Source organism: Mobula hypostoma, chromosome 29, assembly GCF_963921235.1.
Source record: "Mobula hypostoma chromosome 29, sMobHyp1.1, whole genome shotgun sequence".
Classification (NCBI taxonomy): domain Eukaryota; kingdom Metazoa; phylum Chordata; class Chondrichthyes; order Myliobatiformes; family Myliobatidae; genus Mobula; species Mobula hypostoma.
The window spans coordinates 21,597,075-21,624,434 of record NC_086125.1 but is presented as its reverse complement, the minus strand read 5'-3'; the positions used below and the strand labels follow the sequence as shown (position 1 = coordinate 21,624,434).

Genomic DNA, 27,360 nt, shown 5'->3' with positions numbered 1-27,360 from the left:
AACCAATTTCCCCCAGGATTAATAAAAGTATGACTATGACTATTTGACCTATTTCTGTAGCTCTATTCCTCAAGTCCTGGAAATATCTTTGCAAATTTTCCTGCACTTTTCCAAGCTTATTGATGTCTTTTCTGTAGGTTGGTCGCCAGACCTGTACACGAAACTCTAAATTTGGCCTTGCCAACCTCTTGTACAGCTTCAATGTAATACCCAACCGCTGTACTCAGTGCCCTGATTGATGAAGATGAATGTGCCAAAGCTCTCTTTCCAACCTTGTCTACCTGTGATGTCACTTTCAAGAAATCATGGATCTGTATTCCTGTGTCTCTTTGTGTTACTTAGCACCCAAGTGTCATCCTTGTCGCGTGAACAAAGTCACCAGAGAGAATACCGGTAGATATGAAGCGGTCTCTTTATTTGATTAATGAGACAGAGCAGGCGTCATATTGAGACCCTTTTCAGAGGGAAAAGGCCTGCATGACCTGACACTACACATTTTATATGCTAAAAATGAAAGGACATTTCAGATTAAAGATCAAAGGACAATTGCATATTTACAATGAGTCCGTTGAACTTCCTTTCTAAAGTCCACATAGACATCAGTTGGTATATTGTGGACACGTTGCTTAGGGTCATGGTTTTCATGACCTTGTGGAGCAGATGGATTTGAGGACCTCTACATCCCTTCATTTGATAGTCAAATGTTTTGTGAAGTTGAGAAAAATTCTGTACAGCGATTCTTACTTCATGTTTTTCTTTGGCTTTTAGAGAAAACTAAACCAGGTTTTCCCCGCCATCGGAAGGTAGAGCGTTCCTATGAAACGGTTCATAAGCCGAAATGTCGTAAAGCGAAGAAGCGATTACCATTTATTTATATGGGAAGATTTTGTGAGCGTTCGCAGACCCAAAAATAACCTACCAAATCATGCCAAATAACACATAAAACCTTGAATACCAGTACCATATAGTAAAAGCAGGAATGATATAAATACACAGCCTATATAAAGTAGAAATACTTTTCCACAATCATTATTGAACTGTTCTCCGTCAGCGGAAAATCTCACGCAAGCGCTGTTGGCAAAAGCATGGCGCAAGCACTCTCCAGTAACCTTTAAGCTATGAAGCTGCCAAATCATACCAAATAACAGGTAAAAATACACAGCCTATATAAAGTAGAAATAATGTATGTACAGTGTAGTATCACTTACGGGAATCGGGATGACAGCGCCGAGCACACGGAGGATGGTGTGTTCGGCTGAGTCAGAGTTTGGGTGGTGCAGTGGTCCCCATCCTCCAGACAGCCGAGTGATACATTGCCGCAAAGCATGTAGGGGTCCAGCAGTAGCCGGGCGACACACAACACATCTTGAAAAAACCCTAAATAACCATGCTAATTAATTAGGTGCTGCCCGGCACGTAATTGTTGGCCCAGATCAGTGCAGATTTCCGATTGCGTCGTCTCTGAATTGGGCTGATAACTACGTGTCGGTGGCACCTAATTAATTAGCATGTTTATTTCAGCTTTTTTCTTAAAGATGTGCTGGGTGCCTCCAGGCTACTGTTGCATTCTCCACGAATCGATATCTGTCCGTGGCCTGGGGTTTGGGGTGGTGGGACACTGGGGTGTCATCTCGTCATCGTCTGTTTCCATTAGAGCAGGTAGCTCATCTTCTTCTATCTCTGCCCGCCTCGATGTCGAGGTTCGTCGTCTGATGTGGAAGGCTTGCTTGAGTGCTGAGCCTCGCGCATTTTTCTATCATACAGTTCCTTGTAAGGACTCAAACCATCCTGCAAATATCCCCTAAACCGACGTACCCTTTCAAAATTGAAGTTGTACTTTATCATTACTCATTCAGTTTCGATGTTATCCTTTTTTCTTCCAATTGCATCAGCTCTTCATCTGTCAGTTCTTGGTCATGGGATGCCAAAAACTCTTCAACATGTTCGTCAGCTTCCACAAGACAAACTCACGTTGTCCTTACTTCGTTCACCACAATCAAAACGCTTAATTATGTCTAGTTTTACGCTAAGTGTAAGACCCTTACGAGCTCTTCCAGGCGTTTCCGATACCTTAGAACTCATCTTGCAAACGGCTGCTCACAGGCACGTGTTTAAGCAATGCCAGCAAGAATCCGGGGGAGAGCAGCTGCTCGGGGCGCGCGCTGATTTTTTTTCATAACAGTGAAAACACCTTCTGAAAGCGAAAACAGGGTACTATTGTAGGTCTTTTGTAACAGTAAGGTTTCGTAAAGCGAACGTTCGAAAAGTGGAGGACACCTGTATTATGATTCTGGGAGGAACTTTTTTCCCCCACTGAGAAGTAGTGATTGAGCAGGATCCTTGCAATAATTTTTCCTTGAATTACCACATTCAGGCTTGCCTCCTTTCATGAATGTTCTCATAGTTATGACATTCTTTGTTTGATAAAAGTATTTCATTACGTTTTGGCGCTGAAGGGGTTTTTAATGCTCAGTAACCCTGGCTTTTCAGTTGTTGAAATAATTGTTACCAACCCCTAGATGGACTGGTGCAGTGCTGGAATTGTGGTGGATAGTATGCTGTGAAAACAAATGAAATCACAGATATTATAATTTGAAACAAAAAGAAAGGAAGGTGCTGGAAGAACAGAACCGGTCAAGCAATATTTGTGGATGGAGAAACCAGTCAAGTTTTGGATCAGCAACCCCTTCTCTGGTTCTGCTTGACTGGCTGAGTTCTTCTGGCATTTCAGTTTTTTTTCTGGTTTCAGAACCTTTACTTCCATTTGTTTTTTATTACTGTGAATTCACTGCAATTTTTCTAGATATGCCTACCTTGAAGATCTCCTCCCTTTCTGATCAAAATGCACTTCCACATCCTCATTTCTTTATCCAGTCCTGACTGGTTTCTCTTTCCACAGATGCTGCTTAACTGGTTGGGTTCTTCCAGCATTTGTTTTTTTGTCACTGTCCTTGGAATGCTTGTTGCTGCATTGGACTTTAACTGCCTAGATAAGCTCTCTCTGTATCAGCAGAATGATGCCTTTCATAGTGGAAAGATCTGTGCTTTTTGCAATTATAAACGCAAAAGATTCTGCAGATGCTGGAAATCTAGAGTGACACACACAAAATGCTGAAGAAACTCAAAACTGGTCAAGCAGCATCCATGGAAGGGTCTCGGCCCAAAACATCAACTCGTTATTCCTTTCCATAAATGCTGGTTGACCTGCTGAGTTTCTCCAGCATTGTATGTATGTTTAAGTTATCAGCTGTTCCTGGATCTTTTGTTCTCTTTCCATTCATACCATCTGTCTCTTGGACTAGGAGTATGTTGTTGGATGTCGGCCATAAGTTGCTTCTCCTTAAATGTGATGTTTCAAATCCGCCCCTGTCTATCCTTGTAGGCAATCTCGACTTGTGTAAGCTGTGGATGATTTGATTATTGTATTGTCCCAGGTTCCTTGAATAGCAATGAGGAGGGCAGGTATCATGCCAGGTTCTTGGCACACTATAATGCTATAATAATCTCTTTTACTATTAGTAATCTCATTCTTTGGACTGTATCAAGAGTGCTAAGCAAAGTACTACAAACCTGTGCCATAAAGGTTGAATTTACCATTCTCTTTCTATTTGTATCTGCTTGTTCTCCCATGTTTCGTGAACTATCATATCAAGCTTTCCTGCTCGTGTTAGTTTCCTGCCAATAAAAAATATACAGCACTGTGCAAACATCTTAAGCACCCTAGATATTTTGTATTAATTTTGTTTTAGTTGTTTATTTTTGTCTTCTGCATTAGTGTCAATAGAAGGGAGCAAATTTTATATTTCCAAACATTCATTTTCCAAAATATTAAATGTTACAGTGAATTGTTTTAACAAAGTAATTATTTTCAAATAAAAGCTTAGTTATTTTGTAGATATATAACAGTGAATAATTAAACAAGTAACAAACAGGTGATAATGATCAATGACATAATGTGTTGAGTGAACTAAACTGGTTAATTGAAATAGAAACTGGTATAGAAGGAGTCAAACTGGGCGAAGGACAACCAAGCTAAAAGGTAAGGATGTGGCCGATATGACAGTTTAATCTTCAAACTGTAATTCTTACACTAAGGAAGGAGTGAGTAAGGTGGTCATCCTGCATCAGCAAGATCTTTCCCAAGCAGAAATTTTGTGACAGACAGGAGTTTGAAGATGTACTGTCCAAGTAGCACAAAGAAACTTGGGTAAGGTTCAGGACCAGAAATGCAGTGGTCAACCAACTGAAATGGATTACAGCAGACGAGATGCATCAAACTGTCATCCTTTCTAAATCGGAAGAAGTCCAGCACTGCTATTGACTCTGAACTCATAGAAACTTCTAGAACCCAAGTATACCCCTCTACAGTCTGGAGAAGTCTTATTGGAAGAGGTCTGCATGGAAGAGATGCTACCAAAAAGCTATTCCTCCAAAGTGGAAACAGTCAAGAGACCCACCTACACACACAAACACAAGGACTGGGGTGCTGAACAATGGCAGCAAGTGCTCTGGGCTGATAATTCAATTTGTGTATTTTTGGCTCAAGGAAGAGGCAGTTTGTAGAAGAGCTGGAGAGCACTGGATGGATGAGTGTCTGCAGTCAACAGTGAGGCTGAGATGTGTAAGCAGATTCTCATCCATCACACAGTAACATCAGGAAGAGTCTTAATCTTTCCAACTTCATTTTGAAGCAGGACAATGACCCTTAACACACATCCAAGGTCATAAAGAACTATCTTCAGCCAAAAGACGATCAAGGGGTTCTGTAACTAATGGTATGGCCTCCAAGTCCCTGATCTCAACAACATTGAGGCTGTCTGGGATTATCTGGAGAGACAGAAGCAAGTAAGACAACCAAAGTCTGCAGAAGAACTGTGGCAAGTTCTCCAAGATGCAACTAATTTTCACAATTAGCTTTCTGTACTTGGGTCAATAGTAGCTTTGTGCCCTTCTGCTATGGTCATTAATGTGGTTTCTACATCATTAAAATCTCGGTACTGTTGGGGCATAGTTTCCATGTTTGCAGGTGGCACAGAACCTAAAGGTGTAGAGTGAGCTCTGAATTTTGAATTTCTCAGAAATAACTAATGCAATCAAAGTTGTCTCTTAAATCAGTTAAATCTAGGGAATAAATAACTATTGCCAATCAATGAGGCAACTGTAGAATTGAGACTTCAATAAAAATTCCACAGAACAGAAAGTAGTCATGTGTTAATTGCAGGTTAAACAAGCGCAATTCCAAAGATCTGCTGCCCTCTGCAAAGAAAGCAATAGTGGAAATAGTACTTATTCAAAGTATTGACACACAATAGCTATCCAAGAAACTTCATCTTCGCAGGAGAAACAACCTTTTAACTCCTATTGAACAGACAAGAAAGAGGCTAACCCACTGGTCCCCAACCTCCGGGCTGCGGATCGACACATTGCCGTGGTGCAACAGTGGCCGGAACGCACCCAGCACATCTTTAAGAAAAAAGCCTAAACAAACTAATTAATTAGGTGCCGCCCGGCACGTAAATGTTGGCCCAGATCAGAGGCGACGCAATCGGCAATGTTCCATGTAAATGAAATTCTGACCTTTTATTCTTTCTCACATAAAGTCGCCTGCTTTGCCTCGAAATTCCCATGGAACCTGAGTTGTGTGTTAATTTGGATCAAGTTACCTGGTATCCTAAAGCTTTCGCGGGAAACATGGGCAGAAAGTCATTGCTGAAAAGAATCATCATGAAAGTGCACCAAATTTGTAGCAAAGCTTTAAGAGAGACTGCGTGTGAATTAGACTTGGGTTTCCTGTGGTATACAAAATGCTGGAGGAACTCAGCCGGTCAGGCAGCATCTGTGGAAATGAATAAACAGGTGATTATTAGGGCTGAGACCTTCAGGACTACAAAGGAAGGGAGAAGATGCCAGAATAAAGAAGGGGAGGGGAAGGAGGATAGCTAGAAGGTGATAGGTGAAGCCCGGTGGGTGGGAAAGTTAAAGGGGTGGAGAGGAAGAAATCTGATGGGAGAAGAGGGTGCACCATGGGAGAAAGGGAAGAAGGGTAATAGGTAGGTGGGAAAGTTACCGGAAGGCAAAATCAATGCTCATAAAATCAGGTTGGAGGCTACCCATGTGGAATATGAGGTGTCCTTCCACTTGAGAGTGACCTCATCATGGCACGAGGACCGATTTGTTGAAACTGGAATGGGAATAGGAATTAAAATGAGCCACCGGAAAATTCTGCTTTTGGTGGATTATGTTTACAGTTTTCGTCATCCTGATAAACTTGCCCACTTCCCGTAATTTGTTGCCTTAAATAAGTAATTAATTTTCATTCTGCAGGTAGATCATTTGCAAGTAATATAGGCCACATGTTCATAATTATGATCTGAGAGAGTGTGATGCATCTGTTGTACTGCTAGGATTTGAATTTGGAGAACCACATGATTTGTGACAGTTTTCAAAATGCAGAATCTGTTTCATAGTTTCATTTTCAAATCTGCTTGATTATATGCTTTTTAAATTCTGTCTTCCAGTCGTATGAAAAACATCTTTTATGATGTGGAAAATAGTCTAATTCTTCTGCTCAATCTTTAGGCCATTTAACAGAGCTTTCACTTATTATTGTCTTTCTCTGCCTGATGATACCTTACCAATACAGCATTTTTTTCATTTGTATGGAGATCCTTTTGTCTTTGGGTGACAAAGGGGAAGAAGGCACCATGGTAGCGTAGCAGTTAGCGCAATGCTGTAGCAGCTCAGAGTTGAATTGAAATTCCAGTGCTGTTCTCCCTGTGTTCTCTGGGTGCTCCAGTTTCCTCCCACAGTCCAAAGGCATTCCGGTTAGTAGGTTAATTGTCCTGTGATTTGGCTAGCGTTAAATTGGTGGGTTGCTGGCAGTGCAGTTCACTGGGCTGGAAGGGCCTGTTCTGCACTGTAACTCTTAACTGAATATTGTGACTCTCAAATACCAACTCGTGCCCTCATGTAACATACACAAAACTTGGCAGGCCAGGCAGCTTCTATAGAAAAGAGTGCAGTTGATGTTTCGGGTCAAGACTACTCATCAGGATTCATGAGGGGTCTCGGCCTGAAGCGTTGACTAAACTCTTTTCCATAGATGATTTCTGGCCTGCTAAGTTTCTCCAGTATTTTGTGCGTGTTGCTTGGATTTTCAGCTTCTACAGATTTTCTCCTGTCCCTCATGTAGCATGGCTGATGGAGACAAGTGTGGACTTTTGCATACAGTTGCACGTAATTAGTGATGAGGTTGTTGGAATTCAACATTAATGTATAAATTTGTTTAAAAGTTTTAGCTTTCCAAAAATGTGTGTTTAAATGCGGAAAATTGAATAACAAGAATTTCCTTTTCCAGAATCTTGTGTCATAACAGTATCTTGGTGGAAACTTGGATTTGGAGACATTAATGTTCATTATGTTGGATTACTTGTCCGCTATCCCATCCAAAAGGGCTGGAATTGTCCACTTAAGTGAAATTACAATGCTATACTAAATCTTAAGTATTATTTATAAATCAGTCATTCCAGCAGTGGTCTTCCTTGAAAAATGGACCAAATTGAAGAAATCTATAAGAATCTCCTGTGCTTCCTGCTGTAGACTTTTTATTAAAAAAAAGCATCCATTTGCTTGGATAAAGAGACCCACGGTTGTTTGGTCTGCTCATGAAAGGTACAGGTCCCCTCTGGAGGGTGCCCTTTTGTTTTGGCTTATTACAAGAGATCAGAGCAGAAATTCGCAGACTTTTGTGGCAAGTATTGTGAATGGTAGGTGCTGTTGGCATACATTATTCTTGCCATGAAATTTACTATTTGTTACCATGAGCTAATTTAATATTAAGCACACTGAAATCTAATCGATTTTTATTCCCTGAAACAAAGTTTCCATTATTTTGTTATGTATATGTGCATTCAGGGTAGTTACTTATTACACTTCTGTCATGTTTCCTTTTCTTTCTCTCTTGTTTTGTGTCCTTTTGCATGCTTGTATAGATGATATTTATTGGTAGTCCTAAGTTGTTTGTTACTTTAATGGGCATCTCTAACGTATGTAAAATCATCAACTTCAGTACATCTAGGAAGAGATACAGTCGACGTTTCAGGCCAAGACCCTTCGTCAGGACTAACTGAAGGAAGAGTTAGTAAGAGATTTGAAAGTGGGAGGGGGAGATCCAAAATGATAGGAGAAGACAGGAGGGGGAGGGATGCCAAGAGCTGGACAGGTGATTGGCAAAGGGGGTATGAGAGGATCATGGGACAGGAGGCCCAGGGAGAAAGACAAGGGGTGGGGGGGAACCCAGAGGATGGGCAAGGGGTATAGTCAGAGGGACAGAGGGAGAAAAAGGAGAGTGAGAGAAAGAATGTGTGTATAAAAATGAATAACGGAGGGGGTACGAGGGGGAGGTGGGGCATTAGCGGAAGTTAGAGAAGTCAATGTTCACCCCATCCGTTATTTATTTTTATACACACGTTCTTTCTCTCACTCTCCTTTTTCTCCCTCTGACTATACCCCTTGCCCATCCTTTGGGTTCCCCCCCCCCATCTTTCTCCCTGGGCCTCCTGTCCCATGATCCTCTCATATCCCCTTTGCCAATCACCTGTCCAGCTCTTGGCTCCATCCCTCCCCCTCCTGTCTTCTCCTATCATTTTGCATCTTCCCCTCCCCCCTCCCACTTTCAAATCTCTTACTAGCTCTTCCTTCAGTTAGTCCTGACGAAGGGTCTCGGCCTGAAACGTCGACTGTATCTCTTCCTATAGATGCTGCTTGGCCTGCTGCGTTCACCAGCAACTTTGATGTGTGTTGCTTGAATTTCCAGCATCTGCAGAATTCCTATTGTTTGAGCTTCAGTACATGATCTGCAAATTTAATAATCATGTAACTAGCTGCCCTTTGCCCTCTAATGTATCACAAGCTTTTGTTATTGTACCTGATTTCTATTGAGTTTGTATAGGATATTCACATCTATCTATGACAAGGTTTCAGAGCTGGGAATCATTGGAACAATGTAATAGTCATCTTGAAATCTCTGGCTTGAGCTCTTTTTGCCAACTTCATTAGATTTTTTTTCATTTAAATCTAAAGAATCTTTGTTAATATGTTGTGTAATTGTATGTTAATGAAATCATGTTGACGTGTTTTATTGTGTACAGTCATCTGGAGCAAGATTTATATACATGTACAGTGTCTTCCCTCTAATCACATTGAACTTCTCAATTTGTAGGTATATTAGCTTGAACTTGTACAAGTTCTGCAATAACTGAATCCCGAGCAGAACAATATTCATTGTATATTTAATATTGTCAAGTGTTTTTGTAATTATATTTCTGCTGCTGCATGGTTATCTTCAATGTATTTTGGGGCTTTTAACCAAGTATCTTCGTTTAACATGTGATTACTTATGAAGATAAAAGCTTGTTAACCCCACAGACCATTTCATTACCATACATTTGAGTCCACTGATAGTCCTGTACACTGGACAATCTTAAAGATTTAAGTATTACTGCTGTGTGGTAAGCCATAGAAATAATTCTATGTATCAGTTGACCATTAATAGGGGCTCAATGTATTGCAATTTGCTCCAGAATGTATGAATGAGAAGAAATATCAGCTAGGATTTTTGTGACCACCGTGTGGATTGTGCATAAATGGAAGGGATGGATGGGGTTTGTTTCCTGTTTGTTGTTCTGTCGAACATCGTGGGCATGCTATGTTGGCACCAGAATATGTGGCGACTCTTGCAGGCTGCCCCAGCACATCCTCGGGTATGTTGATTGTTAATGCAAACAATCTATTTCACTGTATGTCTCATTGTACATGTGATAAACTAGAATCTTGATTTGTCTAGATATATGAAGTTGAGTTGAAGGTAACCCTGGATTTGCCTGATTTTCATCTCTTCAGTTTAAAGCAAAGTTGTCTGAAGTCAGCCTGCCAGCATTCATTGAAATATGTGGAGGATTATACGTTTTTGGCTTTATTTTTACCTAGTCAATCTAACCACCACAATTACTGTCTGATTTTGTTTCTCTTAGAGTATGGAGAAGACGATTCTTGGAACACAGGAGGAGACGATGGTCAAGGTGATTATCCTTTGAATTTTATCACTAATATGTAGGCTTAACGGGGTCAGAATTATCTGGGTTTAAATATTTTTTATTGTAGTTGATGCTATAATGTGCATCACAGTTACAAGCATATGATTTGAATGTATAGATTTTTATATCGCTCTCAACTAGTTCACACCAGCTATTAAAGATTAATAGACTCTTCTCGAGCTTCCAGCCAGGTACAAGTATTGATTATAACTGATGTTTCGATGGGATGAAGATGGCGGAGTTTGTCATCAAAACATTGGTTATAGTTGATACTTGTACCCAGCTGGAAGCTCAAAAGAGTTTATTCGTTGTATTTGCCAGTAAAGCACTAGATCCTTTTTTAGCTACAAAGGTTTTTGCCCAACATTACAAATCCAAATAATCTATCTAATTTATGTCAATAAGTACAGTGGATTCCGGTTAATCGAGGCAGCCACTGTTTAGGGGTAATGCTAAAGAACAAAAGCTAATCGAGAAAACAGCTGAGATTCCCGTAGTTTATTTAGGGCACAATGCCATGTACCTTGGGCAGGAGACTATTGCCAAACTTGCTAAGTAGTGTCAGTTGCGTGCACTTGCCTGACTGTTAGACACTACAATGTGCTTAGAGCAAACAGTTGTTTGTGTTCAAAAAGCGCTAATTTTTTATGTCACTGATAGTTGGTGAGAAATAAGCAGTAAGTCAATTCAGAGTTGTCTTGTTCATGATGGTTTCAAGCATTCAAGCTTGGAGGTGCCAGAAATGGTAGTGAGTGAAAATGAAATGATTTTGGTGCTTCAGTAAGTTGGGAACTATGAAAAATTTGAAAGTACCAACAATCATTTTGAATGTTACCATGAAAACGAAGATTTGGAAGATACAGTTGTGCAAAGTATTGTATGAAGTATTGTTACCTTCAGTAGGTGTCTGCAATGATTTTGTTCATTTACAGTCAGTCAAATTCCTCCATTGATTACTAAGGAACTAACACAGTTTTATAGTACTGTGGAGGCATTGATAGTGTTTTAATTTGTTCTGTTTCATTTAAATAGATAGTTTTTTACTTGGTTAAACAGTAGTTTGTCTTTGTACCTTTTGAACTATTTCCTTCAAACTTCAGCTAAAAATGTACTTCGGCCAAAATGTGCTGGTCCCAATTAACCGGAATCCACTATCAGCAGTTGCCTTGATGCTCACTATTGTGGGGATAGGAGTCTGCTATGACTTAATTTTAAATACAGAAGGTTTTAACAAATAAAATGCAATGTTGGGGTGGGGGTCAGTTTTCTTTTCGGTTTGCTCCCCATTGACCATCTCTTTCCCTCCTTAGCACCCCTGAAAAAATAGACTTACGGAATGCCATTGAGTGATCCAGCAGAGTCAAACTTCCCTTTGGCTCAATTTGTCCATGCTGGTGCTTCAAATTAATTTTCAAAGTGCCTCTTTCCATACTCTAACTGAATCAATGAAAATATTGACCTTGAGTACAAGCTTTGCCCTCATTGAAATAAGTGTTATAAAGTTGAATTGCATTCTCTCAAATTGATTTAAAATAAAAATTGAAACTTGATGTAGGTTCTCTGCAATGGAAAATTGAGAGCATAGGGGAACTGGACCTAGATCACTTCAGTGTGAAATAGGGAAGCTCTTTTTCAAGTGTATTAGAATTCTGAAACTATCTTTTTCCCTCTTTATTTTCTTCCATGTCAGCTCCCACTCTGCATGCTTATTCAAAAACTTTTTTTTGAATACGAGTTTGCTAATTATAAGTTAGCTTTGGGTAAAGAGTGGATATATTTATGATTGGATTAAAATTGTAGAATTGACTTTAATAGCTGATCTGGTTCTATTGCTATGTTTGTGTTTTTTTTAGTATGAGTATCTGATTGTGTCTTTTGTTCCTGTTAGGGTATGATGACTATGATTACAATTACAACCAAGATAATTCAGGAGATTATTCAGGAAATTATGGCTATAACTCTGGCTATAAAGCTTGGGATGCTCCTAAAAACCCTAACACAGAAACCATCGTCGCTAAGATCAACCAACGCCTGGACATGCTCTCTCAGCTAGAGTGTGATAACACACCAGGCTCCTCTTCTCGGTCTTCAGGCCAATATAACAGGTATCTTCTGGAAGGTTACTAGTTGGTAAATAGTATACCAAATAAGTCAAGAAATTGGACTTGGGACTGATGTGGCACTTTTAAATAGGCTAGCATCTGTGTGGGCTGTACTTCTACCCCATCCCCTCTCGCCCAGCCCCAAAGAGAAACTGGTGCTTGCCTACAATATGGTGAGAAAACACTGGTTTATTCATTTTACATTTTAATGCTGCCATATTGAAACTTGAACTTGTTTGAGCATGGATACAACATAAATTTAACCGGCATTGTTTAAACCAAAATTAATCCACCTTATGTCTCACTTGGTATTTTGTGCCAGACACTCGAATCATTTTGAGAACACCTGGATTGTCGGCATAATTGACCCTAGGTTTGGTTAATTGTTTTAGCAACGTGAATGGGTCTTCAAGGATTTTCATCTACAATGCAACCTGTGCTTGGTAATGTGAAGAGTATAGATTGTAGTAAATTGTTATAAAATGCCCAGTGTTTCCAGAAATTAGGTTAAATTTACAGCAAATTAACATAATCAAGGGCTGCAGTAAATATTCGATACTAGAGTAATTTGTCTTTTAAAAGTGGCCAAAGTTTATTTTTTTCCCCCCCCCATTCCCACAAAGAAAAATTGTAACATTGAACATTTGGAAGCTGTTTGCTTCACTACTGAAATGTATACCATTTTGGTTACTCAAATCTATTAGCTACTGTAGTTACTAATTTGGATATTGTTATAGACAACAGCATAAAACCACAAACACCATGATTACCTGAAATATCCTGTTTAGTCTTTAGTCTGCTTTCACTGATTGGCAGGCTTGTGCCATCGTCCTTTCCAGCTACTGATTAGATTCCTTGCTTGCTCTGCAACTCTTTCAGGTTTACACCTTATGAGTCCTATGACTCCAGGTCTTCAATGAATGACCATGATCCGTACAGATCTGGCTACGGCTATGGTTACGGTGATTCTGGACCTAATTATAACGATTCCTATGGAGGTCACTATGACCACTACGACAACTCCTACGGGACTCGCAGAGATCAGTACCACAACAGAGCATATGGTAGCCAACGGGGTCAGAATTGGTCTAGAGACTGGGCTCCAAATAGGAGAGCAAACTGGAATGACCCCTACATGCAGCCTGGAAGTTCCAGGCGGATGTCTGCACACTGGAATGAGCTGTCAATGGGAGGCAGAGGCTACAATGCTGCCTCCTCCACCAGAAACCTCCCTTCGCTCTTCTCCCCAAACATTATCCCCATGGACCTGTTCCGAGCTCAAGGCTCGGCAAGAGCGTTTGGTGGCAGACAGCGAAGGAGAGACAAGCCACGAATCAGAGGCGTAAGTACCTTTCTTAAAAACAAAAACATTTTATTTTATTCAGTGGCCTGTGGGATTAAACAGTAAAGGATTTAAAAAAAAACAAAGTTGCCATTTTTTTTGTGCCGAGCCCATTATCCTTTTAAATATAAAATTAGGTCTTCATTCTGCTAATGTGCCTGACCTTAAATATAATTTTCAAACTCCTTTCAGCTTTGAAGAATTTGTAGCTACCTTGGTTGAGAATTAGGATAAATATTCAGATTTTTAAAAAACGATTATAATTTTATTTAAGCTTTCTAGGATCATCAAAGTAATTTATTGTGTGGTGTTTCGATTTGATATGACATTTTATAAAAGTCTTGTTTTCTCTCTCTTGCATTTCTCGCAAAGCAGTAGCTGTTATCAGTGAATGAGACATGGCATTGGATATTGGCGTGATTACAGCATTGCTGGCTATTTAGGAACTTCACAGATGAGGCATGAAGTTGGTTGTAGCTGATTAATGGTGTTATCATTGCCATTTGATTGGAATCAGCCTCATATACGGGGACATCGGGTTAGGGGAAAACCTTTCTGGTCAGGTTTTTAATTGTTCTTTAAAACTATTCTGTGGAAAAATACCTTGATAGTAGTGAAGAATATGTAGTATAACCTGACTATTATATTTTGCATTTTTCGGGCAGTAATTAGCTGCACAGTATTTGCCTGATTCTGATTTGAATAACAGATCAATGAGCTTCCAGCTGTTAATATAAAATTTTATAATAAATCTTCCGGACTTGGTTAAATTGAACCTAAAGAAACTGGAATTTATAAAAATCGGCCTTTGACATAAGTAAATTTAACATCAGTCTTTGACATAAGTAAATATTTAAGAAGTTGAAATTTGATTCTAATGTAAGCTGTCTTTGTTTCCTATTAGAGAAAGAAGGTTATAGGTGGTCCAGGCAGGAAGAGGAAACAGTCAACAAGTAGTACTGAGGACCCAGAAAACAAGCAAGCAAAAACAGATGATGATGATGGTGATGGTGAAGGTGAAGATGATGCTGGTACTGTACACTACTTTGTTACTTACTTGGACCTTGTACCTTCTTGGCAATGGAAGAAGTATGTGCAAATTTGTCTGCTTATTTAAGCTAGAGTATAAATGCTGAACAGAGAAGATGCAGAAAGCTAGCAAACAGAATCTTTATTGCAAAAAGAAACGGACTACAAAAGTAAAGCCACATTATAACTTTGGAGAGCTTTGGTGAATGTACACTTGGCCTACAGTTTTGGTGGTTTTACTTAAGCAAGAACAATTGCCTTAAAGGTAGTGCAATGAAAGTTCAGTGAATTGAATTTTGGTTCAAAGACTAATTTTTGTGAGGCATGCCAATTTTGCTTATACTCTCCTGAATTTAAAAGAATAAGAAATTATTAAAGTGAAACAATCAATTGTTAAATGACTTGGCTATTCTGTGAGGCTATTTGCCTAGTGGATGAATTCAACACTTACAAAATAAGGGCTATCCAATTAAGACTGAGATGAAGAAAATTTCTTAAAAATTGAATATTTGGAATTCGTTGCCTCTGCCTCACAGAGGTATGATTGCTGAGTTGTGTATACTCAGAGCAGAGATATTTTTGTACTTTGAGGTATTATGGAGAAGTTTATTAGTGGCAGAGCATGCTCCAGGGCCATTTTGATTATTTCTACTTAATGTGCTTAAATACAGCTTACAAGGAATGAGTTTAAATGCTGACCACTGTAGTGCAGGTCCTTGAGCAAGACACTTAACCACACACTGCTCCAGTCCACCCAGCTGAAAATGGGTACCGGCAAAATGCTGGGGGTTAACCTCACGATAGACTGGCGTCCTATCCCGGGGGGGGGTCTCATACTCGCAGTTGCTCCATGCCACGGAAATCGGCATAAGCATCGGCCTGATGAGCCTATAAGGCTCAGGACAGACTTTAATTTCTAAATAACTGTAGTGCAGGGTGTTAAGTATGTAATTGGTTATAATTTACAGGATTGTGCTGAGAGAATAATTTAGATAGAAATGTTGAATTGAGAATGTTGTGTGATCAGTAAGCAGACTAAAATATTTGTCTAGGATGTATGCAAATTAAGTTAATCCTTTGAAATCATGATCATAGTTGCTTCATGTTAGTGAAGTAATGTTGCCAGTTTTGGAAGCATTAGCACAATTTTGTCCCTACAGTTGAAACCCTTCTGTGTTGATCAGATGTGATTACCTCTTAAGCAATTGTTTTTGTTGTTTTTGTTTTAGAAGATAAAGAAGACGATGGAGTTGATTCGGTAAGTATGGCTTCATTTGACCTTTCTCCAAAAGTACTTCAACCAGAAAGGACATAGGTTTACTTTGCTGTTATTTAAACCCAAAAGGTTTGGTGGTTAAATGAGGAATTGTGATGAAGATAGTGAGGAGACAGAAATTGTCTCAATGTTAGCTGTGGCTTTACAGATTATTCTTGCATGGGGTTTAGATTTCTCTTCTACAGTGATCAATAATTGTTCATCCCTGTTTGCTATTGAACCGAGTGACTTGCAAAACAATCTAAAGGTAACAGTTAAGAACCTGCCCTTTGTTCTCTGATTAGAGTTGCCATGCTGAAGGAAAGGCAGGTTTCCTTTCCTAAAGGGCAGTGATGATCCCAGTTAGTTTTTGTGGTTGTCTAGTGGTTTTGTATGTACTGTTTCTCTTGTTGACTTTTTATTGGAGATATTTAACAGCAGGTTTGATTAGGTTTACTCACATTAAATTTCCTATTTGCCATTTGAGCCAAATTATTAGTCTTCCCTTTGGCTCACTGTACAGCAAAACAGCGGTGCTCTAAAGTCTTTAATCTCAGTTGACACAGGTGATCTGTTGGCTAAGTAAATTTAGTTTAATCACATGGCTTTGTTTCAATGTAGTGAGGCAGGAGGGTAAACACTGCTGACCCATATTTGGCTCTTTGGCAGCACATCCATAGATATTTGACTTTAAAATGGTGACTTTTAAAGTGTTGCACAGAATGTGAGGCATTTTGGACTATTGGGAATATAAAACAGCAGAAAAATTCTTACTTGAATTTTCAGCGTGATGTATAATTTTATATGCAGTGAATAAAAATATCATTTATAGCAGGTTACAGAATCCTTGTAGCTGTAATGCTTACAGTGATCTTTGGGTTTAACACAGCAATATAACACCAGATTCAATTTCCAGACTTTGATAACGTTGGATTAATCTGGCTCACATGGAAGTAAAACATTTTTGATTGGCATTCTTTCCCTCTGTCCTCTGTAGTCAGCAGATAACTTGAATTGTGGCTAATAAAATGTCTTGCATAGGCACGGTAATGTCCCTTACAGCACCAGTGACCTAGGTCAATTTCCACCACTGTGTGTAAGGAGTTTGTACGTTCTCCCTGTGCCAGCGTGCGTTTCCTCCCATGTTCCTTAGACATATGGGTTAGTAGGTTAATTGATCACATGGGTTTAATTGGGCCAGAAGGGCCTTTAATGTGCTGCATCTCTAAATAAATAAACTGACAACACCATCAAAATTGATAGTTACTCAAGTCAACTCAAATTTATTTATAAAGCATATTTAAAAGCAACTCGTGTTGACCAAAGCGCTGTACAAACCATGACAGGTAGCTAAAATCACAAATACAAGAAACACAGATATCAACAACAAGGCTCACAACTTAAACAACATATGAGCCTAGGTACAAGCCAAAAATCAGCCACATCAGGAAGATTCAAACACTAGTGAATAAAGGTAAGTTTTGAGCCTGGACTTACTGCTAAATATGGAGTTTACCTCTCTTATAGCTCACCCTGTGGAGAGATCTCCAAGCGTGCATGAGAGAGAAATAAAACTCCATATCTAATATTTGATATGGAGTTTTAGCTCTTCATAGTGCACTCTTGTAATTGAAAATGTAGCCCAGCATCATTATTGAAAAATTACATTTGTGGTAGGTAAAGCAAAGTCCGGTGTTAGAACTGGAGTTAGGAGGCATGGGAAAATTAGTACGCACCTTAAACTTTAATGTAATTGCATGTGGTTAATGCAACACTTTTCAGCATCGGTAATTGGGGTTCAATTCCCTTCGTGTGTAAAGAATTTGACCACATGGGTTTTCTGCAGGAGGTCCGGTTTCCTCCTATATTCCAAAGATGTATGGGTTTGGGTTATTGAGTTATTGGCTTGCTATATTAGTGCTGGAAGCATGGCAACACCTGCGAGCTGACCCTAGTGCATCCTCAGACTGTGATGGTCATTAACGTGAACACCACATTTCACTTGTATATTTTAATGTTTTGATGTACATACCACAAATAAAGCTAATCTTAATCTTGTCTTTTTCAGGGTGGTGAGGACAAGGATCCTAATGAAAAGAAATCAAAGCGTTGTAAGTTTGGTCACAGAACCCTACAGTTCTGTTGCATAACCGACTAGTGTCAATTTACTGATATGCCAACCTATATAGTGTGTATGTGTAAATTTTATTTTTCCTTTATTCTTCTTGGAGTGACTCATACTTTGAGCATCTTTTGATTAATGGAGTTTAATTAATGAGGGCCCAGTTTCATGAAGTTTGTCCCAGTAGAAATAAGTCTGAATTAAAAGAGAATTTGCTGTGTTTCCTGTGTTTGCAGATGATCATGTAGATTGGGTGAGGATGTATTGACGCTGGGAGGCTTTTCTGCAGTGATCCTTTCAGTCCTCCTGTATTGTTGCCTTGAGAATCCCTAAGGATTTATCATTGGCCTCTAATTTCTAGCTGAACTTGTTCTACCTTGGCACTCATCCTCTCCCTTATCCCACCCTATCACAACATCTGATCAAGTTGCTTATCTGAAATCAGTCCTAGATGTCAAAATTATCACCAAGTGCCATGGTAGCAGAGTGGTTAGTGTGAAGCTATTACAGCTTGGATGTCAGAGTTTGGTGTTCAATTCTAGCATCCTCTGTAAGAAAGTTTGTACATCCTTCCTGTGTCCTTGGGTTTTTCCTCCAGGTGCTCAGATTCCTCTCACAGTTGTACTGGTAAGTAGGTTAATTGGTCATTGTAAATTGTCCTGTGGTGAGGCTAGGGTTAAATTGGTGGGTTGGTGGGCCTGAAGGGCCTGTTCTGTGCTCTTATCTCTACATAAACAAACAATAAAGAAAACCACAGCTGTGATAGGAAAAGACTTTTTTCAGGAACAAAAGGATCTGGGAGTAAAATACCCTAGTCTCTATATTAAATTCTGGCACAATATCATTAAAGAAGAAGGCGGGGGGGTAAAAAACTAATGTTTATTTCAGCAAGTTGAGGATATATGCTGTATCCTTTGTCAGCCTGTGTTTCTGAATATTGCATGCACTTCTGATGGCCAAATGAGAAAAAGAGCGTTGGGGCTCAGAAAAATACGTGGAGTAGGTTTACAGGAGTATTGCCAGATATGCTAAGGTGTACATCTCAAAAATAGAATTCAAGAAGAGGAGGTTGAGTGCAATGTGGCGATTAACATCTAATACATTTGCAAACGTTCAGCCTGATTTAGGCTTTGTTTTAACACCTGTAATAACGGTATTACCCATTACTGTCTTTTTTTCCCCCCCCTCAAACAGCTCCAACTATGCAAGAGAAGAAAAAGACTGGCAAGCCCAAGAAGAATCGTGACCGTCTTGCAGAGAGGTAGTACTTGGTGGTAGTTTTAGCCAAGTTTGAGAACTGTTGGCAGATTAACATTGCAAACAGCTTTTTAAAAAAAAATGTGTAGTGTAATAAGTAGAGTTCCATATAGTTTACTTAAAAGATCAAAGCTGACTGTGATTTGGCATGTGAAACTGCATTTCCACAGTAGCAGAACCGTACGAGTATGGATGAACTTGTGTCATCCTCTTGTACATGACAACTCTCAAGTCATTTTAGAGTGCTATGTTAGGTACAATGGAAAAGATTATTCCAATTAAGAGCATTCAGTTATCTGATAGAAGATGAGCAATGTCTGTGACATGTACATCTTAGATGCTTTGCCAGTCACCTTTATAATAAGATTGATCTTAATATTACAAATGTAATTCCATTTGGTTAAATACAAATCAAATGTACTTGGAAGAGTAAGAAAATACTTCATTAGTTTGTGAATATGGCCAGGGCAGGATGAGTTCCTAAGCTAATTTTTCTGTTTCTTGCAGGATAACATATGCCTGTTCAGTCTGTAAGTTCCGTACGTTTGAAGATGAAGAAATTGCTAATCACATGAAAAGCAGATTTCATAAGGAAACTTTAAAATTTATTGGGTCCAAGCTGAAACCTGAAACTGCTGACTTCTTGGATGTATGTATATTGAAGTGTTTTTGAATGTTTTAGAATTCGAGATATAAAAGATTACTGCATTGCCTTTTAAAACCTGATCCTTATTTGGCTCCCTCAGTTGAATGCTTACCTCATTGCTGAATAAATTGTAAGGTTTGATTACGTATATGGGCCTAATACAATTGCAGTCACTCCTATCAAATTTCTCCTTCAGCCCTTTGTCTTTTCCACCTATCACCACCTACTTTTTCACTTCATACCCCTGCCCACCAACACATTAACTTTCTCCGCCCCCACCACCACCTTGTTATTCTGTCTTCCCCCTTTCCAGGTTTGAAGGGTCAAGGCCTGAAATGTCAACTCATTATTCCTTTCCATAAATGCTGCCTGACCTGTTAAAGTTCCTCCAGCATTTTGTTTGTGCTATTCTTGTAATAAGTTACAGGCTTTCCTTGTTTACATCTCTACGCTGCTAAATGTGTTCAGGAATCATGGATTATTGGATAGTAATTGTGAACTAGAACCTGTGCCATAATCAAAATGACACCTAGTACAGAGTCCAGATTAGTATTCTCTTTGCCATGTAATTTATAACTACAATGTATTGATTATGCGTTGACAGATCTTCTGATTTGCTAGTACTTCTGTTAAGCTGTTGATTTTGAGTTGCTGAGTTTCAAAGCTTCTCATTTGAAATGTGACAAACTGCATGAATTGTTTTCAACTGAGCAACTTTTATGTATTGAGAACTAAATTCTGTGAGTGGTGATTTGAGATTTTATTAAACTGATAAACTATCATCTGATCCTACTGAAATTTAAAGTTGATTCAATGCATTTTATACCACGATTCAAGTGCTTTCTATTTTTCAGACTTGGTAGTAAAGGTAATTCTGTTCTTTAAATTTACTCTTTTGGTAGTTAACTAAAGTAATGATTGTGCCTCTTGTGCAGTTTTGAATTTTATAACCTTCAGGTGCCATCGCTGTCTTATTTTACTTGCATATACAGATGACCCCTGCATTATGGCTGTTGGGGTTCACACTTACAGAATTTGCAAATCACTGCCCAAAAATTTGAGGTGTAGAATAAAATTAGCTCTTGCAGAATTTGTGTAGGGTGAGGAAGAGAAAAGGAAGTAAGTAAATAAATGAGCACAATTTTTTCCCCCTTAACTCTTATTTATTTTAATGCATACACATAAAACAGCTTCGTGTTTCGGAAGAATATAATTTAAAAAGTATTTTCTAAGTACACATCCATCATGACTTGGGGGTCACCTGTACACATGTTCAACATCAGTGACTAGTCAACATGTGAAAACGGATTCATTCCTTGAGCCAGTTGACTGTGATCAGTGGAGAGCTAAGATCATGCAAGTACCTCATCTGGTCCATGTCCATCGTCGATTAGTTGTAAGCAATGCGGGTGGGAGATGTAAATACTAAAATTGTCTTTGCATTTTGTTTCAGGAATACATTTCGAACAAGAATAAGAAAACACAAAAGCGTCGAGAGCAGATAGGAGATGAAACTATTCTAAAAAAACAACTAATGCAACTAATGCAGCAGCACAATGTACTTCAAGGTATGCTGGAAACCAAAATATCCTTTGTATTTCATTAATATTGTTTAAATTATATTCGTACAAGGTATAAAATTGTAGCAATTTGTTCTATTTTCCACAATGATTTTAGTGATGCAGTAGGCAAGCACTCTGTAAATGCAGGAACTGAAGAATTTAAGAGTAGGAAGGAGTTATCCATCTGGCTCTGCCCTGCCCTACCATTTAATGATTGTGGTTGATAGAAGCTTCAGCTCCTCTTCTGTACCACTCCCCTGTTCTTCAATCTATCAAGTATTTAGGGGACAGAACATACAAAGGTACAGCACAAAGCAGGCCCTTTGATCCACAATATTGTGCCAGTCTTTTAACCTACTTCATGATCTATCTAACCATAGCACAAAGCCCTCCATTTTTCTTTCATTCATGTACCTATCTAAGAGCTCCAAAAAAAAATCCCTAATGTCTACCACCTCAACAATGCGTTCCAGGAACTTGTCGCTTTCTGTTTTGGAAAAATAAAATACCGTCTCTGACACCTCGTCTAAACTTTCCTCCACTCATCTTAAAAGAACGGACTCTGATAGTAGCCATTGGCACTCTTGGGGGGTGGGGGGAACTGCTGGCTGTCCACTTCATAAATACCTGTTATAATCTTATACTTCTGTTAGTCACCTCTCAGCCTCCTTTTCTCCAAAGAGAAAAGTTGTATATTGCACAAACTTGGAGTATAAATATTTATATGTCTAAATACTTAGTGATCCAAAGGCCAGATATTGGGATAGTTACTTATGTTATTTACCATTCTTGCTCATTTCCTCCTTCCTTCTCCCATCCTTATCAAGAAGTCTTATTCTTTTGCTAAGTCTGAAAATTGCTTTGCAGCTGTGGAACTTAAAAGAACGTCAAGTTTATGAAATTAAAACTTTAGAAATACTACACCTGAACTCTGGGTGTTGCTGGGTAAATTTTACAGTTGGTGTTGGAACTGGATTTAATTCATCTTTGTAAATGAAAAGTGATGGAGTAGGTTCTCAATCACAAACTACTTGTAATATGCTGGAAATCTGAAGTGAAATGGAACGTGTTTGGGGTGCTTAGCAGGTCAGGCTGTATCTGTGAACAGGGAAATGGAATGGATATTCCAAATGGATAACCTTGCTGTTGTGGAGAAAGGTCATTGACCTCAAAACATTAATTCGGTTTTACTGTCTGCAAAACCTTCTATCTTATAGACTGGACAATTTAAGATTGTGTTTCAATTTATTAATGGCTTATTTTGTTTTGCCATCACTGACTCCTGGTTCTGTGCAGGTTTTGGTATGGAGCAGTGCATGAAGAAGGTGGAGGCAGCTCATTGCATGGCTTGTGATCTCTTCATCCCAATGCAGACTGGCTTCATTGGACAACATTTAAGGTCACCTGACCACATCAGGAACCGAAAAGTAAGTGAACAGTTTCAAAATAAACGGAGCACCACAATGCGCCTCGTCGAGTTCATGCCAGCTCCCAACAGAGCCATTCCGTTATTCCTATCTCCCCCCCGCGCCTTCCCTTTACCTGCACCCTACAGGATAATTTCTCTGATCAGCTTCCCTTTGATTCTCTTGCTATCTTGTATACTGTAAGGTAAGCAACTAACTTATTGGTATGTTTAAGAAAACTAGAGCACCATGGGGGAAACCCTGGTGGTCACAGAGAATATGTAGAGTGGCACCTGAGATCAGGATTGGAGCCAAGCCAGTGCATCTGTGAAGCAGCAGTACTAACTACCCTGTCATTGTACCCTGTTCACTTCTCAAAATCATCTACTTCCAACACTTCTCCCAAACTCCCATGGTCAGTCATGCTATCTTGCACTGATATGTTCCTGCTCTCATTTGAAGGGAGGAGTGGGGGTAGAATGCACAGCCAGACTTGTACTTTCACCATTTTCCAATGGCTTACGGTATTTTGTCGCCTATAACTGCCTTGCCTGTGGTTGCTGCAGTTACCTGAGCTGCCTGGCTGTGATGACAAGCAGGCATCAAACTACTGATTTAACTCCAAGGAGGTAGAGATGTTTTAAATGAAGTAGGGTTCGTTGTGAAGTCTCTTCTCCCACACATCATCTCTTGACTCTTTCCAAGCACACATGCTTTCCCAGCACTAATGACAGTGGGAATTTTACAATAGGGTGTTATTTTAGTTAAAATTATAAAGCAGGGCTGTACTGAAACAATGGAACTGCTGTCCTTTTTGCTATCTATAAATTCTGACAGGCAGTTGAATCATCACAGGCTGGTTGAAACACAGCTGCTCCAGTGGGTACTGATTCTACATGAGCAATATAGGTAGTCCCACTGCTCTGCCTAGTAAAACTTTGGCAATTGAAAATTACATTATTTTGAAATCTCAGTTCTGGGGAAAATTTGAGTGAGCAGCAATGAGGAGTGTACACTTTGCTAAACATTATGTATACTAGCAACCGGTAACTTCGATTTATTTTTCTAACGAAAAGTACTCAAGTATTTGCTTTTCTCTGAAAAGAACATTTTCATAGTCTGAACTGTCACATTTTAACAATGTTTATGCTATGTTGCCCCTTTTTAGCTTGCTCTTTACAGAGCCAAAAATGGTAGCTTGGTTATTGCCAAGAGCATTCTGAATAACAGCAACATCGCAACAATGTTAGAGAAATATGTCAAGGTAAGAATGTTATTTTTATATAGTGTCTGCTTTCCCATAATTTTGGAGCCAGAATTGTGTATTTGGGCTGAAGGGTGTGTTTCTGTTCTGTAGTAGTATTCTATGACTCTATTCCTGTTTGGTTTGGGACAAACTTCTGTTGCGTTATCCCAATAACTTGTTAGCTTTGAGCACTGTTCCCCAAAGCATTAAACTTTTTACTTTGATTACAAATCATTGTTTCCTTTGTGCTTGCTGGTATTGATATAACTGTTCTGGCACCAACACTAATTTTTGAATATAGCTTGTGTAAACATTTTTCAAGTAATATTGTTATACTTCATACAAATAAAACTAGTTCTGAAATGAAGAAGGCATTTAGTTTCGATACCCAGGATTTCTGTTTGAAAGTAGGTTTTGATTTATGAAAGTTCGGGAACAAAATGGTGCCTCTTGTAAAAGGACTATACTTTCTGGATGATACCCCTTTGGTGGTAAACCTTAGATTACCAGTCAACTATAGTGAATTTTATTTGTTATGATTAATTCTACAGGGTGAAAAACCATTCACCGATGATCCAGATGACAAAGATGAAGAGGAGGGAGGATTGCACGAGGGTGAAGGTGATGCTGAGGATGATGGGCTCAACGATAGTACCAATGAGGGTGAGAAGAAAGAAGGTGGAGAGAATGTGGGAGAAGGTGAAGGAGAGGGAGAAGGTGGGGAGGGAGAAGATGAGGGTGGTGAGGGTGAATATGGGGAAGAGAACATCACCATAGAAGAAGGAATAGATGCATCTGAGGAACCAGTTAATACAATGGATGAAGAAATGGAGGAGACAGAGGGAGACCCTGAAGCTGAAGAAGACTTAGGAGAAGCAGACGATGATGCAAGCAAGGACCCAGAGGAGTGTCTTGAAGGCGATGAAGATAAGATTCTGGAGGGAGAGGTTGATGCATTACCATTTGATACAGATTTAGAGTAACTTAGCGTGACTTCCTGAATTGATGTGGACAAATGATCATATTCCCCTGTCATTCTCCGAAGCCAATATTAGTTTTAACGTTTTTCGTTGTTTTGAACTTGCAAGTAGATTTGTTATTGCTGTACTTGAGTTCCAGCTGATTGTTTCATAGTTTCAAGAGTCTAGTAAATGCTTCCTATGTACTGTACTGAATGGCTTTTCATAATGTAGACCGTAATCTCTCCTCAATCTTTGTGTGGAACATTTTACAATAAACATTCTTTCTATAATTGGACTGATGTGGTAATCTGTACTGTTAAAGGAATGTTCTCAGCCCATGAAAGTGAATGTGCTAATTGAAAGTTGTAGAACGTATAGGTGTTGTAAACAATGACGTCCTCTTTTTTTAAAAGAATAGCTTGTGTGTTAGAGGGTAGGATGATTAAGTAAACATGTAAGCTAAGAGAAAGGTGATAAATTGCTGGATCATGTAGTGCAGTGGTTAGCACAACACTTTACAGTCGCAGTGATCTGGGTTCTTTTCGTGCTGCCGCCTGTAAGGAATTTGTACATACTCCCCGTGGTCACATGAGTTTTCTCTGGGTGCTCTAGTTTCCTCCCACAGTTCAAAGACCTACCAGTTGGTAAGTTAATTAGTCATTGTAAATTGTCCTGTGATCTGGCTAGGGTTGAATCAGAGTGGCGCTGCTCAAAGGGACCACATTTCAATAAATAATAAATTGCAACAGTAATGCTGTTCATGTACCTAGAACGGTACAGGCCCTCTGGCCCACAATGTTGTGCTAACTCTTCCCTCCCACATAGTGCTGTCTTCCCCACCCCCACCCCCACGTTCCCCCACAATTTTTTTAATTATCCATGTGCATATCTTAACTATCCCTAATGTATCCCCTCTTTGTTCACTCTAAACCAGATTTTGATCAATAATATTAACGTACTGTCTAGGGGTCCATGACCCTTGGTTAATGCATAAAAATGGTTGGAACCCCTGGTTTAGTCCATGTCCCTTAAATGACCAGAGTAGTGGTCATGTGATTATTACACAAATGATTGTCAGTTCTCATTGCAAATCATTTGTGCATTTTCAGGACATGGATCTATATCTAGAATAGTTTGAATCTGTTTGAATAGCACTGGGAAATGATATTGCAAGGATAAAAGACTATCTTGCAGTGAGTAGAATGGGTGGTTGAAATAACCCATAGGCAGGCCCTTTTGCAGGGGCACAGATGTAATTCTATAATCAGATTATTAAATTCCAATCTATCAAGTAAGGAAAATGTAAAGTGTAGAAGATTACTTTCACAAACAACTTCCTCACTATCTCTCCCATGCCACATAAGGACACAAGGGGATCGATCTTGAACTAAGGCATTTTGTTGAACCCCCTCGAATTGTTTGCCAATACCTTGCATCTGGAAATGTAACTTCATGGTTAAGTATATAAATTTGGATCAGAATGGCTATTGCTTCTACTTTGCAATGCAAATACATGATAGCTGCTGTGGCTTATTAACAGAAATTTACTATTGCTAGTTAGACTTAAAGATACAGACCATGGTATTTGGTTTAATTACTTTATTACCTGATCACAGAGGTCTGGCTACAACTGTGCTAAAGTGACCACAAGCATGGTCTTTTAAACCTTTGGAATACATGCAATTCAGTTTTCAGGGGCTGAAAGTGCTGGTTTAGGTCTTATTGAAAAGTTTCCAGATGCTGACATACCTTACACAAAATTAGACCTAGGTCCCCACATACAGAATCAGTACCCCATTAATTAGAAGAAACAAAGCCATTGGTCCTGCAGCCTTGAAGGCTGAAGGAACCTCCACATTAATTATAAAAAAAACCAAGCCATTAGTCTTGTAGTCTTGAAGGCCAATGGTTCCTCACCATTGATTATAAGAAACTTGGTCATGTAGCCTTGAGGGCTAAGGGTTTCTCTTTGCACAGAATGTCCATGAACATTAGTTCTTCTTTTCCAACAGGACTTATTGCAAATTATGAGAAGACAAACCAGATCTGCTCCTCACCTTGCTATTTTCTTGATTTTGTTGACCCTAAATTCCCAGGCTTAATTTTTGTCCACATTTATCTGTAACACTATTTCAGTAGACCTTCAGTGATGTTCTGTCCCATTTGATAATCAGTCTATCTCGGTCTTTTTTTTAAAAAAAAAGTACAGATACTGCTTCCACTTTCAAAGACTCATAATTTTAAGAGAAGAAATTCCTATTTTTGTCTTAAGTGATTACCTCTGTTTTAAATGGGTGACTCTTTGAATGAAGTTCTGAGTAAATTGATTTCTGGTAT

The 27,360-nt window shown here is 39.2% G+C and overlaps 1 protein-coding gene across 5 annotated transcripts in view; it reads left to right on the top strand.

Moving 5' to 3' along the window:
* The window catches only part of LOC134339254 (A-kinase anchor protein 8-like), a 31,187-nt gene extending 5,880 nt beyond the window's left edge, over positions 1-25,307 (top strand). Inside the window, exons 2-13 of one of the 5 annotated variants that reach the window (XM_063035609.1) lie at positions 10,032-10,079; positions 11,983-12,199; positions 13,076-13,538; positions 14,443-14,554; positions 15,797-15,825; positions 17,891-17,930; positions 19,139-19,205; positions 19,709-19,850; positions 21,301-21,415; positions 22,706-22,836; positions 23,984-24,079; positions 24,613-25,307. In XM_063035609.1, the coding sequence (XP_062891679.1) occupies positions 10,032-10,079; positions 11,983-12,199; positions 13,076-13,538; positions 14,443-14,554; positions 15,797-15,825; positions 17,891-17,930; positions 19,139-19,205; positions 19,709-19,850; positions 21,301-21,415; positions 22,706-22,836; positions 23,984-24,079; positions 24,613-25,044 (1,892 nt within the window). In that variant the 3' untranslated portion in view covers positions 25,045-25,307. Of the gene's footprint in view, positions 1-10,031; positions 10,081-11,982; positions 12,200-13,075; positions 13,539-14,442; positions 14,570-15,796; positions 15,826-17,890; positions 17,934-19,138; positions 19,206-19,708; positions 19,851-21,300; positions 21,416-22,705; positions 22,837-23,983; positions 24,080-24,612 lie in introns of all 5 variants that reach the window. The other 4 variants (XM_063035608.1, XM_063035607.1, XM_063035606.1 and 1 more) reach the window with 4 other exon arrangements.
* Positions 25,308-27,360: the final 2,053 nt, after the last annotated feature.